Here is a 15,647-nt window from a genome sequence, read left to right as displayed (position 1 = left end):
CTATAATAGCTTGCTTAGTATCAAGTTCTCCAGCCAAAAGCTGGTCTCTGAAAAAGAAAAAAAAACTAATATTAATCCTGAGCATTTGATGTTGTAGGTCTTGAAAATCAACAATCAGTAATGCGATTTCTTCACATTTAGAAATAGAATAAAAACAAGAATGTGTCCATAGTACACAGATGCCCCACTCGCACTATACTTTTCCTTGTTCAGTGGACTGTGAAATTAGGGTCAAAACTTTAATTTGGAATTAAAATTAGACAGATCATATTATAGGGAACATGTGTACTAAGTTTCAAGTAGATGCGACTTTAACTTCATCAAAAACTACCTTGACCAAAAACTTTAACCTGAACTTCGCACTTTCATTTTCTATGTTCAGTTGACCATGAAATTGGGGTCAAAACTATAATTTGGCATTAAAATTAGAAAGATCATATCATGGGGAACATGTGTACTAAGTTTCAAGTGGATTGGAATTCAACTTCATCAAAAACTACCTTGACCAAAAACTTTAACCTGAAGTGGGAAGAACGAACGGACGGAGGCATAGACCAGAAAACATAATGCCCCTCTACTATTGTAGGTGGGGCATAAAAATCATATGCTAGTTTTATCTATCTAAATGGTTATCCAGGTGTCTTTTGTTGCATTGATTTTGGAATTTACAGTAATCATCCATAAAATAAGAACGTATGATTTTTTTCTTTATTTTGTATGGTATAAGATTTCTGCTTGAAATCATCTTTTTCGAAAAATTATCTATGAGTTCCTATGAACTGATACATGTAAATCACAATTTCTCACCAAAAATAAAGGCCCAATTTCAATGTCTTGAAAATCCTACCTTTCATTAATAAAAGATTCAGTAAACAGGCCAACTGAAATGTGTCACAATACTAACCTTGCATTGACCAGAATGACCAGTGCCATAAAGAAAGCCAGGAATGGATCTCCATGTTGGAAATATACATCCCACATGTTCTGTATCACAGGTAAATTACAGGTAGAAGCAAATAAACTTCTTAACTGAAAATTAAACATGTACATTTAGGAGATAACTGTATGGTATTTTTTTGCACCAACAGCATCAATTGGTGATTTGATTGTTGCAAATTAAGTTTACTGGCAACGACAATGTGATAACAATATACGACCAATAATTTTTGAATTCTTGCCGTATAAAAAAACAACTCAAATAAATGCATCCCAACACTCATTTGGTGTAAAAAGTTACCAACTGATTAATCAAAACAAAAGTTATAACACCAAAATCAAATTTGTTATTATGGACAGACATCTACATTTACAGAATAACATCTTCCCCCTTAAATTCTGTGGTAATATAAAGCATATATTAGAAAATGCACGTTAAGCAGTATCTTTCTTTTTAAAAGGTCAAAGAATATTCTCCCATTTCAAATATTATTTTAATCCAAAAATAAATATAGGATCCAAATTTATACTGTTTTTACTTTCTGAACGTACAATTTTCCTATCTGTTTGCTTTTAAAACTATGAATACATAAACAATACATCAAAATTAAATATTGCCTTTTTTCTGTTTTGATTTTACATATGAAATAAGTTCAAACCAATATTGACAATAATAATACATGTAGTATCACAAAGTATTGAAATATTTCTTAAACAGAGCATAATGTCATACTAGATAGCCCAAGGTTAAGAGGCGAATATGAAGATTTGTTTAATGTCACATTGGATAGCCTCAAGCAATCAAATATCAATTTTGCTATTAAATTTACCATACAGTGAGATAAAAAAAAAAGTTAAATGAGTGGTTACACAATTTCTTACCCAGGGTAGAGCATAAGTATCAGGAGTAATTCTTTTAGTGTCCAGAAATGAGGACAGTTCTGGGTCATGATACTGTAGCAGTAACCTAAATAAATGGAATGGTTTTCCATTCTTCTCACAATCTCTGAAATAAAAATAAAAGATCAATTAGAAAATTTGAACTGTATAATAACACACTTTAAATCAAACATTTAAAATGATAATTTTCTTTTTTAATAAATACATGTTAAAAGATGGTCACATAAAAATTCATAAATCACATAAAACACATGTGGATTTTGTTCAATGTTGAATGCCATAATGTGACCAATTGTTTATTTCTATGTTGTTTGCTCTAGCGTGGAGAGTTGTCTTTATTTAAAAGCAATCAAACCACATCTTCTTATTTCATTAAATCAATCCATAAGGTTATGGTTAATCAATCAACAAAATGTATGATTGGTTAAAATTTCTATTTCCTTACATCCGTCTTTCCTAGAAATTCATTTAACACTGAAGTCCATATCCCAACTCCCACTAGCCAAATTTCCTGGGTAAGAAATGATACATATTTTGTACCCACTGGACCTGTAATCTATTTTATAGAGGATAGATAAAAACTGATCAGGTTATACCTGAATTAGTGAAGAAGAAAGAAAACAAAACTTATTATCACCTTTGTTTTGGTTTGAAAATTTATGACTAGTTAGACCAGAAGTTAAAAAAAATTGAAACAACAAAATCTGGTTATGGTTATTGCTTTTCATAAGAAACATTTTAGACATGTTTACAAATCCACTCACCTTGAAATAAATTTGTTCAAAATGGCATAAAAACAATTGTAAATTTCTGCTCTGCTTAATTTTAATGCCAGTAAAGGTTGAATTACTCCTAGCCAATCACATTCTGATTTGTAAGTTTCATTACGGGACTTGCTGTAGAAGGTTATAATGGTTTCAAGGTCACTGACAAGAGTCAGTTTATCTTCTTCATCTTCATTTCCAAATTTATCTGTAAAAATAGTAGTATACTTAAGAAATAATTCTATCCTGCCATGCTCTATGCTCATTTTAACATGGGTAGGCATTATATTTGTTAATATCTAAATACTGAGCGTTAGCGAGGTATTAAATGTTTACAAATATAACGCCTACCCATGTTAAAATGAGCATAGAGCATGGCAGGATAGAATTATTTCGATTCTAATAGGAATATTTGATCTTTTTCACTTTGAAGCGAACCTATAGTATACTCAAATGCACTCATGTTTAGCGAAAGGTCCTACGACACGATCAGTGAACAAAACTTAATTGGATCGACACGTAAAGAAACGATCGTTGTCATTGGTCGCTTTAAACCAGATTCGACCTTCAAGCGCTGAAGCTCCACCCAGACACACATGCTAACAACTCACATGATAAATATAGCAAGAGTTTTGTGAATGAATCAATGGGTGAAATGTGTATTTGTTTACACATATGATCGGGAGTTTCCCTTGCATTTCTAGTTATGATGTGTGAATTTTTATAAATGTATAAGTATTATTCGAGTCTTTTGTTTTACGTTTAATCAATGTTCTATCTTTTCACGGCGTCACGGAGATATAAAGTCAATTAGATCCCATGCACATGCAGAGGCGGATCCAGCATCAAAAGATGCGAGTTTTTTTTTTTGTTTTTTTTTTGTATTTTTTGTTTTTTTTTCGTATTTTTTTTTTGGAGGGGGGGGGAGGTCATACAATAGGAAAAATGGGTGTTCCAACCAGTCCATACATCTCCATTTAAAAAACATTGATCGTCACTGACATGTTTTTTTTCTGTTTTTGAATGTTTAAAAAGGAAGAAGATTACGTCAATAATTAATAAACGACAAAAATATCCAAAAAACTGTCCAAGGTACAAATTCAATTAGAAAGGAAAGCCTTATATAACCAACTAAACCATACGCTCCACTATATGGTCAATCAACGGAAGGGACGGATGTCATATTCCTGACTTGGTGCTGTATATATGTTGTTGTTACCAATTTATACGTAAATCAAATGTATCTGATTTTATGCCCTTTATGGGCCCTGTAATTTGGGAAATACTAAATTGTCTATTCTATTCTATTATATATGTCGGTCTAGTACACTACATGCACTTCGAATTTGTGGATTAAATTTCATCGGGTATGGAAAATCTTAAACTTTAGTGTCAATAGCAAAACCAACATGCAACATTTGACACAAAATAAAAAGCTAACAAAACATGTTTAACTCCGAATACAAGTAACATAACTAGTTTTCTCATTAACAATCATGCACATTTCATTTCACCAGTGGGAGTAGGGGAGGAAATAAAACTTCTATTAAACGACGTGTCATGCCCAAGGTTCAGAATTGAATATATAAATTACACAAAATTGCCGAAAATAGGCCGCCTGGTGGTTACAGTTATTTTGGCTCAACAAACTGTACGACAAGGGTTTTACTAATTGTTGATGGACTTGTTCATATATAAAAATAATCTTTTTATCCGATGAATAGATGGCCCATTTACAATCATACTGCATCTCCATATTTGTACATTACGATCCGAACATTCGAAATGCATCAGGGGCATTATTAACAATTTTGCTTTGCTTGGTAAGAACTGAACTTGTCACAGACAGGATGAAAACTTATATACTGCCGAACAGACTACGAAAAGGACTTTGTCAAATGTTGAAATCCGAGCCAGACATTTTTTATTGGGGGTTGGACGGGAGTATTGATAGTCGTTTCTTAACAATCATACTGCATCTCTATATCATTGTATCATCGGATGGTTTCACCCAACAAAATCGAGGAAATAGTGGGAATAATGTTAAGCCCCGCAAGGGAACTAATGGTTATCTCCTAACAAAAAAAACAGCAATATAACTAAAAACTAGAAAATTAAAAACAAATTTTAACAATAATAATGTTTCACAAAGTCTTATGGCCAATCATATTTCTTATACATAAAGAACTCCGTGATGTCAATACAAATGTATCACTGAAATTTGCATTTTAAAATAATTAAATCCAAATTATCATTGTTTAAAGTTCAACTGATCAACCTTTTTTTAACGTACTGATTATCTGAAATAAATCAGTCTGATATTCAAGGATTTTCTAGGCATACCGGCTATTTTAATGTTTAGATATTTTGTTTTGTTTCATTGCAACAGTGAGTAGTTGTAGTAAATTCTTTTGTGGTCACGTGAGTTCATTGATGAAATTAAATCAATACTATGATTGTTGTGTTTATCTTATTGGCCAATGAAATCGATCGATACATTTCAATTTCTTCAATACAAACAACTTTGTTAGTAGTGATCGGGCAATCGCTAAACATGAGTGCATTTGAGTATAGACGCTCGAAATGTCGCCATTTTGATTTGATGAACCAAAAACTTAATAGAAAATAAGCAGTTTACAAATAAAACAAGAATGTGTCCATAGTACATGGATGCCCCACTAGCACTATCATTTTCTATGTTCAGTAGACTGTGAAATTGGGGTCAAAACTTTAATTTTGAATTAAAATTAGAAAGATCATATCATAGGAAACATGTGTACTAAGATTCAAGTTGATTGGACTTTAACTTCATCAAAAACTACCTTGACCAAAAACTTTAACCTGAACTTCACACTATCATTTTCTATGTTCAGTGGACCATAAAATTGGGGTCAAAACTATAATTTGGCATTAAAATTAGAAAGATCATATCATGGGGAACATGTTTACTAAGTTTCAAGTTGATTGGACTTCAACTTCTTTAAAAACTACCTTGACCAAAAACTTTAACCTGAAGCAAACGGACGCACAGACGGACAAACGGAGGCACAGACCAGAAAACATAATGCCCCTCTACTATTGTCGGTGGGGCATAAAAAGAAAAGAAACATATAAACTTACTTTTAGAATGTTTTTATTTTATTTCCTAGCGAGCAACACCAACAAAAATGTCAATTTTGATCTCTGGCGGTGTTCAAAATTCATCTGACGTTGCAATTTCAATTGTGAAGTCAATCACGTGCAGCCCATGTTCTATTCGAATTAGAACGTCATGGCTTTGTATTCAAAGCTTAACAAGGACGTCATATTAGAATGTGTATTTGTTAATATTTGTGGGAAAAATACATTTTTCTAGGATTTCTTGCAATAGGAATACAACAAATTTGAAGATTGAATGAACAACAAATAACTTTGATAAGAGCAAGTGTACCATTGAAATAGAAAATTTGGCAATTAAATTCAGCAAACCAGAGATTTATTTTTTTTGCTCAAATAATCCATCTCCATTGGAACTTTCACCAATTTGACAGAAAAATGAAGAGCTTTGAATGAGAACATACATCACACAGTGAGCTTTTTCAAATGAAGCCCAGGAAACTCTGAGTTGTAGTTATAAAGAAAAATGCTATGAAAATAAAGAATATACATATTTATACATATGTATATATACAGATATGAATTTGATGAGCTTTGAATCTGAAAACAGTCACAGGGTATATACATGTTGTGGCATGTTTACAAATGCATGGAGTCTCGACAAATTTCAAGATGCTCTTATTTGCCGTTCCATAGAAAAAATGCAATGAACATTTTTAAACGGCCATGTATGTAGGAATATAAAAGAATATTTGTACCTATCTTTCACTATTTATCCATACATCCCCTATGCCATTGCTTGTGTCATTTGCTTTTAATATTTCACTGTCTATTTTGACTTTTATGACCAATTTTACAGGTTACAGTCAAGAGTTTTGTCCCCTAAAAACCTTCCCCATAAGCTCCATACCTATAAGTGATTTACAGTCCTGTCGTATCTGTTCCTGTTCCTTCAAATCAAACAATCCATCAAATGTTGCTAGGGAATCTCCTTTACCATGTACACCTAAACATATCTATAAAATAAATGAATACATCTAATTAAAAAAAGGTTAGAAACTTGATACAAAACTTTCAGACATGATTTTCTTTTCCAAAAGAATTAAAAAAATTTGCACCAGAAAATATATCCTATTCAAATAAAATTGGGGTTTTTTTTTTAGAAAAAAAATAATTCAGTCATCTTTCTATATCAGTGAATACTCCTAGGCGATTTGCTTATTGGTAAAACAATAATTTATTTATTTTCCGCGCAAGTCCAGACTCAGGGGAAGCAACTTAAACCCTTACTATGCAATAACTGTTATATGATGGGTGTACCCAGACCACCGTTATTTGGCTCCAATGGCGTTCCATACTTTCATAAGTCAGCTTTATGATTCTTGTTTCAAAAGTTATGCATGTTCCTTCAACCTGAGGCTATCTATAGTCTATTGCATTCTGAGCACAACTATGGACTTATAAAATTGAAATCGGATGAAACATACTTGGTTTTCTGGAGGGGTGTGCTTCCCTTCTGTGTCTTACAAAGGAAGTTTAGAGGCCTAAATCTTAGTAAAAATAGTGCAAACCAGCAGGCATATAACTACTGATCATAATTATTATTGAAATATGCATAGGCAATGACTACCTCTGGTTCCTCTTTACCCACGAAAATTGATATCCCACGAAAATTAATGAATCCACAGTAGTTGACATAGAATAGAGAAAATTTTGCGTTAAAACTTACCTGCCAAACTTCTGCTCTGAGGTGTGCTGGTACTGGTCTATTTTTACATATATTTCTCAATGTTCCATAATCACACTCGTCTACCAAAGCTGTCTCTAAATCTATTATCCTAAAAAGCAGTAAAACACTTTGTTAATTATAACTAGAAAATATGTCTTTAAAGCACAGATGACTTACATTTTACAATACAAGATTTGAAAAACACTGATATTAACATTAAACTTTAAAGCCTTTTTTTCATTTTTATTTGGAACTGATTCATTGATTGCTAATTGGTTTTTCACATCACTTTCAAAAGTTATAGTTTATCATCATGATCTATGATTTTGTTAATGGAGGAAGCTTAAGTGTAGGAAGAGAATTACTTACGTTAGGCACTTAAACTAACAATTTTTGGTCAATTATGAGGTCCCTCAAATTTGTATAATTGATTTCTACTCTAAATGAAGGATTTTTTTTAAAAACATGTAGATATCAAATTGTCAAATAGAAGTGACTCATTTAATGACCACTATATCATGAAGGATTTTGGTTGGAAATTAAAGGGGTGCACTTCTATTTTTGATGGTATTATTCCATAAATCAAAAAATTAGTATATACCTACAGTTTACTTGGATATTTAGAAAAATCAAATTAAAGAAAAGGTGACAGTAAACACGTTACCAGAAAAAAAAACTCCCTACAGACTTTGTAAAAATCATTTCACTAAACAAGTATAAGACTAACTCTCAAATGATATATATCCTTTTCATTATCGTCCACTACTTGATGATATAAAAAAAGAAGATGTGGTATGATTGCCAATGAGACAACTATCCACATAAGACCAAAATGACACAAACATTAACAATTATAGGTCACCGTACCAAAGCCCATACCGCTTATAGTCAGCTATAAAAGGCCCTGATAAGACAATGTAAAACAATTCAAAGCTATTCTTTATGTTATTATATATACCGTATGTCTTATTTATGTTTTAGGCAACAAAGTATTATCAATGGATATCTCATTTTAAATAACATTTACATAAGAAATGCATTATATTCAATGTTTTTTTCACTAACCAAATATTTTATACAAATTGCAAGCATAACCTTTTCAGGAACACATATTTTTTGAAGTGTATATGCATAGTAAAGCCTATATTTTGACACAACATGTGAAACCTTATCAATGTTGAGATAGCCGTAGTGTAGTGGTTAGTTAATGCATCCGATTACTAACACAAAGATTCCTGGTTCGATTCCCATTCTGGATGAAAATGTCAGGAACTGAATTTTTGGCTCTCACTTGACACCATTTGCACATTTTACGTATGGTCTTGAGGAAACGATGATAGTCAGCTTGAAGGGGACGATAAATGGCTGACCCGTGTTAAGAGAGAGCTACATGTATATCTCTTGCACGTTAAAGACACTTTTGTGGATTTTGAAAAAGAGCAGGCTTATGCCGCTACAAGGCAGTACTCACACCCGCAAAGTGGAAAGAGATCAATATAATTTGAAAAACATTTTTCCCAATCCACTATAAATAAATATGTTAAAACTAATGTTCTCCTAAGAGGGTGGTAAAGGGTTATTTTCGTGCAACGTTTTCTGCCTTTTTATTTCACGTGTTTTTCGTGTTTTGGTGTTTTATTTCTCGTTTTCTCGTGTTTGGTTTGATGTGCTTGCTTCGTATTTCCCTTTTTTTATTTTCCGTGTTTCGTGTAGGTGGTCCTAATTTCTCGTTCTTGCCTTTTTCAGCATTTGATTAAAAAGTAAATTGGAACTAACTCAAAGTCAGTGAGTTATAGTACCTTTTGAAACTTGTGTAAAATAATAGAAATTGATGTATATTGTTACCATTTTACTTTCTATTGTATAGATATGCTATACATGTAATATAGTCCTTCATTATAATATTTTTTTTCAAATCAGATGCAAGTAGCAGACACTTAAAGGTTACCACAAGGTTTTTATGTCCATTTACAATGTCTACATGATCTCCAAGAACGGCTGAGTAATATCTGCTTATACTTATTTTCTTAATATTTACGACTTTATGTCTCGTGCTTCGTTCTTCCCGATTTTTATTTTTCGTGCTACGTTTTTGCGATTTTTATTTCATGTGTTTCCGTGTTCAGTACCCCCCTTTACCACCCTCTTCTAATTATGTTTTTACCTCAACTATTAGCACAACTTTTGTATGTTTCAGATCTTTTTAATTTACAAGATTAAGTTTGCATATAAAAATGAGAGCTTGGTACTACAGCTGTAATAACATTTTTTTCAAATGATATTAAAGGGGGAGCAGGACCTTTTTCGGGACATCAGGATTGGGTGTTTTAAAGATCACGAGTTCAGGATTGACCGTTTCTGGATCTGGGATTTGTTTTTAAATTTCAGGATATCAGGATTTATTTTTTTTAAATGCGGGACCTCTGGATTTCATGTTTTTAAGCCTTGGATTTCTTGATCAGGACCCCTCCGACCCCTCTCATTTTAGTGCCTATACACCTTTAGAATCGCTATTTATTCCATTCCAGATAAGTTCTAAAATTACATAACTTTTTCATCCAGTTAAAGCTATCTGGGACCCTGTTTAAACAATTCACCATGCATGATACTTTTTAATGAGACCTGTTTAAACTACCGTAAATACTTCAAACTAATTTCTTTTTACTTCAATTTTAATTTCGAACAAAGTGGATCATACTATATCAAAGTTTCTTGATGATCACCTTCTAAAGTTTTTCCTCCCTCAGCTCACTGCTGATGTCCTCCATTTTCAGACTGCGTGACATAAACAGGAACTTGTATAAATGACTGTTTTTCCAGAAACGGACTAAATAGCGATAAGATGTAGAAATTTGATATTTCAGAGAATAATGTCACGTTGATAGACTCTAATTTATTTTTTACTATCATCTCATATTAAGAGGCGATTCTTTTAATCAAATTCGAAAAAAAACAATAAAGATGTCATGATTATCTAGACAGTAGCACTTCAACTCTGCCACTAATCTACTGTTCAATGTATATTTTTTTAGCAGTCAGTTCTGTATGCGTTTACCCTCTGGGGTTTTTACAAACTATTGATATAAATGAAAAACGTGACTCTTTTTCATGATTCGTGATATGGCATATATAATTGTTTATGAACCAATTTGCTAATGTATTATGGTTTGTTATTTACCAACTTGTGTCTTCTGACACTTCCGCCATAGTTGACGTGTAAGGACTAACTAATTTTTAAACATTAACGGACACATCTCCGGAAGTTTTTTTCAATTAATCATCAGAGATGATAGAGGATACTGATGGTGTGCATACGGTAGAAAATAATAAAACATGTTGTTAAAGTCAGATAATTGTGATAATGAGGAAGAAGAATGCTAGTTGGGGGTCCACTAAGACTGGGTTGTCATGTCCTCAATCAGTTGTTCTAGGGAGATAACTTCAAAAAAGGGGGATTATTTTTCGCGCAAAACCATTTTTTTTTAGTTTTTCAACGCTATCAATATTTATTTTTTTCAATTTCTATAAGGTATGGGAAAAATCTTGATTCAGAATTTTTTTATTTTTTTTTCTGTTTTCATCTGCTTGAACACAATATTTTTGTTCACTGTCCAATTCTAAGATCCGGACATACCGTTATTTACATTTTTCAGGGCCGGGTGATGCCAACAGGAATCCTCTAAAAAAAAAATATCTATTTGAGATCAGAACATATTTTCAGGAAAAAAATCTACCCCCTCGATTCCATTGTGTCCGCCCCCTTGCGAGTTTTGTGCGAGAAAATTGGTTGATTACAGGGATTTACTGAAGCAAAACTGGATCGGACCCCTCCTAGGCAGTTAGTGGGCACCTTGTGAAAATTTAAGGCAATCGTATGTCTGTCACATTGTAATCGTGTTCCTCACCAACACACACTATCAAAAGTGGGAACCAGGACACACCTATATTTTAGCCCCTCCAATACTTTTTGAAAACGAAATGAAGGAGGATACTAGATAAAGATAAAGATAAAGATATTTTATTTCATAATCATAGGGGTCATAACAAGCATGTAATCACATAAAGTAAAAATAAAAAGCCTTTCTCTCCCACTCGCATACACTCACACATACAACTATCGTTCTGATACTGACTGACTTACTTGCATCCTTAGTTTAAACATATTTATTTATAGTGGATTGGAAAACAAGTATAACAACTTATATTAATCCCTTTCCACTTTGCGGGTGCGAGTGCTGCCTTGTAGCGGCATTAGCCTTCTCTTTTTCGAAATCTACAAGGGTGTCTTTAACGTGCAAGAGATATGGCTCTCTCTTAACACGGGCCAGCCATTTATCGTCCCCGTCCGACGGACAATCATCGTTTCCTCAAGACCATACTCGTAAATGGTGTCAAGGGAGAGCCGAAAATTGAGTTCCTGAAATTTTCATCCCAAACGGGAATCGAACCAGGAACCTTTGTGTTAGTAGTCCGATGCACTAACCACTACACCACGGCTCTCTTTTTCGGCGTGTCACTTTTTCGGCGTGTCACTTTCAGCAGTAGTTTATCCCCCTCCATTCTCCCTTTTCACTTTTCCCCGAGTCTATTCCTGTTTTTGCAAGAAATTTTTCTCAATAGGTTTGAGCTAAGCGTCCTGGAAAACTTGTGAAGAGTTAAAAGACTGAGTTACTTTGCTACATAGTTTCCATATATTGTATCAAATTATAAAGACAAAACACGACCACTTACGAGGGTTTGGACTTGGAGCAATCCCTTAAGAACAGTAGCTGGATACACTCAACAATCTCAATCAAAATCTCAGTGAAAAAATATTTCAATGTATTTCTAAGGTACAGTCAGAGTATGTGTAGGGTACAGTCGTGGTATTTTAAAAACTGACCATCAGTAGGTGTGCTTGATCGAACCCCCCCCCCCCCCCCCGGCTGTTTTGAAGGCCAATTAGTGTATGGTCTTGTGCTATTTACATGTACTACTCTTTGGTCGGATTGTTGTCTCTTTGACACATTCCCCGTTTCCATTCTCAATTTTAATCAATGTATTCTATATTTGTAAAGACACCTTCAGCAGGTTGTTTGTTCTTTTTTTTTTATATAATATATAAAAAGCTCTAGATCACATTCAACTTAAGATCATTTAAAAAAGGAGATGCGGAATGTATCAAAGAGACAACAACCCGACCACTAGAAAAAAACAACAGCAGAAGGTCACCAACAGGTCTTCAATGTAACGAGAAGACTGGGTTTTTTTTACTGTAAATCGGTTCGCCACTGTTTTTCAAATGCAATAACGTATTCTATAGAGTTATTAAGGCTAAACGTTCTTATGATCAGCTTGACAACATTTTAAGTTGTTTGTTTAATTGTCCTAGAATACAAAAAAATATGAATAGAAACGAAAATAGCTTTTTGCTTTAATCAAATTTGAAATTCTTAATCATAAAGTCTATAAAGTATTATATATATTGAATTTTGTTAATCTGTAATCAGTTTAAAATAACTGCAATCGATTTTATTGCCTGTCATCTCATTCATTTAGAAAAGACTCCTCCCCCTTTTCTCCCGTTTTGGACATTTGTAGCTGGTTCTGAGAGACCGCCGATTGACTTCAGGATTGAAGTATTGTTCCTCACTGCTGTACACTGGTCATGAGGAGAACTACTTCAAAATCATATAACAAGAGTGCACACGCTGAAATGTCTCGCCTTCTTTACTAATCATTGATATAATACTGATGGTGCTAAATATAAAGCTTTATTACAGCTGTCATAAAAACTTAACCAAGAAAACTAACATTGACCAATGAAGTTCAACCATGAAAATGAGGTCAAGGTCAGATGAACCATGCCAGACAGACATGTACAGCTAACAGTTCTTTCATACAACAAATCAGTATAGTTGACCTATTGCTTATAGTTTAAGAAAAACAGACCAAAACACAAAAACTTAACACTGAGCAATTATTAACCGTGAAAATGAGGTCAACGTAAAATAAAACCTGCACGACGGACATATAGATCATAAAATATTTCCATACACCAAATATAGTTGAACTATTGCAATTAGTATTAGAAAAAAGAGCAAAAACTCAAAAACTTAACTTTGACCACTGAACCATGAAAATGAGGTCAAGGTCAGATGAGACCTCCTAATGGTCAAAGTTAAGTTTTTGAGTTTTTGGTATTTTTTCTAATACTAATTGCAATAGTTCAACTATATTTGGAGTATGGAAATATTTTATGATTTATATGTCCGTGTACATGTACACCTTTCACTCATTACATACACCAAATATAGTAGACCTATTGCATACAGCATAAGAAAAACAGACCAAATCACAAAAACTTTGCTATAACCACTGAACCATGAAAATGAAGTCAAGGTCAGATGACACCTGCCAGTTGGACATGTACACCTTACAGTCCTTCCATACACCGAATATACTTGACTTATTGCTTATTGTATCTGAGATATGGACTTGACCACCACTGAAAATTTAACCTTGTTCACTGATCCATGAAATGAGGTCAAGGTCAAGTGAAAACTGTCTGACAGGCATGAGGACCTTGCAAGGTATGCACATATAGAATAAAGTTATCATACTACTTATAATTAGAGAGAATTGAACATTACAAAAAAAAAATACTTTTTTTCGAGTAGTCACTGAACCATAAAAATGAGGTAAAAGACATTGGACATGTGACTGACGATAAATTTCTAATATGAGGCATCCATATACAAAGTATGAAGCATCCAGGTCTCCCACCTTCTTATATATAAAGCTTTTAAGAAGTTAGCTTACGCCACTGCCGGATCACTATCCCTATGTCGAGCGTTCTGCAAATAAGTTGCAGGCTCGACAAAAACTATATCTACTTCTATTATTACCAATTTAAATAGTTTACATCTATTTTCATAAAGTCGACCTTATTACACTATATACTGTAAATATATCCTATATATGTATCTTGCCTGCATGACAATTACTCTTGCAATTGTTGATTAAAATATATCTTATTTAATTCACATTCAAATTCAAATATCTTTATTCCTAAAGAGCAAGCCATATAAATCAACACAAATCACAAAGTCTATACAATATCCACACAAACAACACATGCAATCGAACATACATACTGGCTGTTAATAAATGAATATGATTTTACACAAATATGGAAACAATGTTGGACATGTTGATACTAAAAAGAATATGTACATCAGTACAAAGATGAATAACTCTATTTATTTAAGCAAACTTTTGTCTCTTTTTTTTTCTTGTCTGGTCTGGTTATATTTTTATTGAGGTATAGATTAAAATTTGTGTTAAAAACTAAATCTTCAGAAAGTTTTTAATAAATTCTAATGTCTTATGTCTATTGTTTCCAAGACGTTGTTGTTGTTGTTGTTGTTGTGACTTATTGTACCTTTTTATCTATTTTTCTTGTAGAGTATTAAATAAAGAGATGTGGTATATGATTCCCAAATGAGACAACTACATCCCCAAAGTCATACCCGTTTGTGCGATCGAAAAATTACATCCGTATATTAACTCCGCCACATTTTGTATATGTCTGCCCCAAGTCACGGGAGTATCTTTTTTCCAACATTTATTTCAGTTTAGACCGAATCATGTTACCGAGCACTATAACATGTAATTAAGATTATTTTTTTTTGCAATGACTTTGTCACACACCCTAAGATCATATTTCGATCTACATGATACAAAGTGTTTTTAATGTTTACAGCATGCACTCACTAGTGGTCGAGTGCCAGGTCTCCATCTCTTACTTGGTATACCCACGGAAGAAACAAATTATCAATATAGAACTTGTCCGTTTTTCCAGATGTTATTTTTTTACTTTTTTTTTTTGCCTTTTAAACTTATTTTTATTCAAGCGTTACGTATTCTATCCTGGTATCTATCTATGATGAGTGTATTTACCCTCACGACACTTACCAAAGAGGAAATCATTGATAATCATCGGTCTGTTCTATGAAAATTCAACAAAAGATTAAGAACTGGATCTTCCATCACTGTATTGGACACCTAAACTACATAAGTGTCCTTACAAGCAAGGGCATATTGCTGGGTCTTCCAAGTGCTCAATGAAACCTCTTTCTAAATTATTAACATCGATTTTATCAGCAATCAAAGACGGGCTCCAAATCTATTGTGAATCTGCCTATTCTAGAGGTGGCGTAAACCAGATGCGGCTACTAATA

The 15,647-nt window shown here is 33.1% G+C and overlaps 1 protein-coding gene across 1 annotated transcript in view; it reads right to left on the bottom strand.

Annotated features, from left to right (window-relative positions):
• LOC134721235 (TBC1 domain family member 23-like) overlaps positions 1–10,643 on the bottom strand; it is a 29,816-nt gene extending 19,173 nt beyond the window's left edge. Inside the window, exons 1-7 of the mRNA XM_063584057.1 lie at positions 10,604–10,643; positions 7,426–7,534; positions 6,607–6,712; positions 2,601–2,808; positions 1,819–1,942; positions 905–1,029; positions 1–47 (exon numbers count right to left, since the gene is read on the bottom strand). Coding sequence (XP_063440127.1) covers positions 1–47; positions 905–1,029; positions 1,819–1,942; positions 2,601–2,808; positions 6,607–6,712; positions 7,426–7,534; positions 10,604–10,632 — 748 coding nt within the window. The 5' untranslated portion in view covers positions 10,633–10,643. The remainder of the gene's footprint in view (positions 48–904; positions 1,030–1,818; positions 1,943–2,600; positions 2,809–6,606; positions 6,713–7,425; positions 7,535–10,603) is intronic.
• Positions 10,644–15,647: the final 5,004 nt, after the last annotated feature.

This window comes from Mytilus trossulus, chromosome 6 (assembly GCF_036588685.1).
Source record: "Mytilus trossulus isolate FHL-02 chromosome 6, PNRI_Mtr1.1.1.hap1, whole genome shotgun sequence".
In the NCBI taxonomy this organism is placed as follows: Eukaryota; Metazoa; Mollusca; class Bivalvia; order Mytilida; family Mytilidae; genus Mytilus; species Mytilus trossulus.
This window is presented reverse-complemented; position numbering and strand designations above follow the sequence as displayed.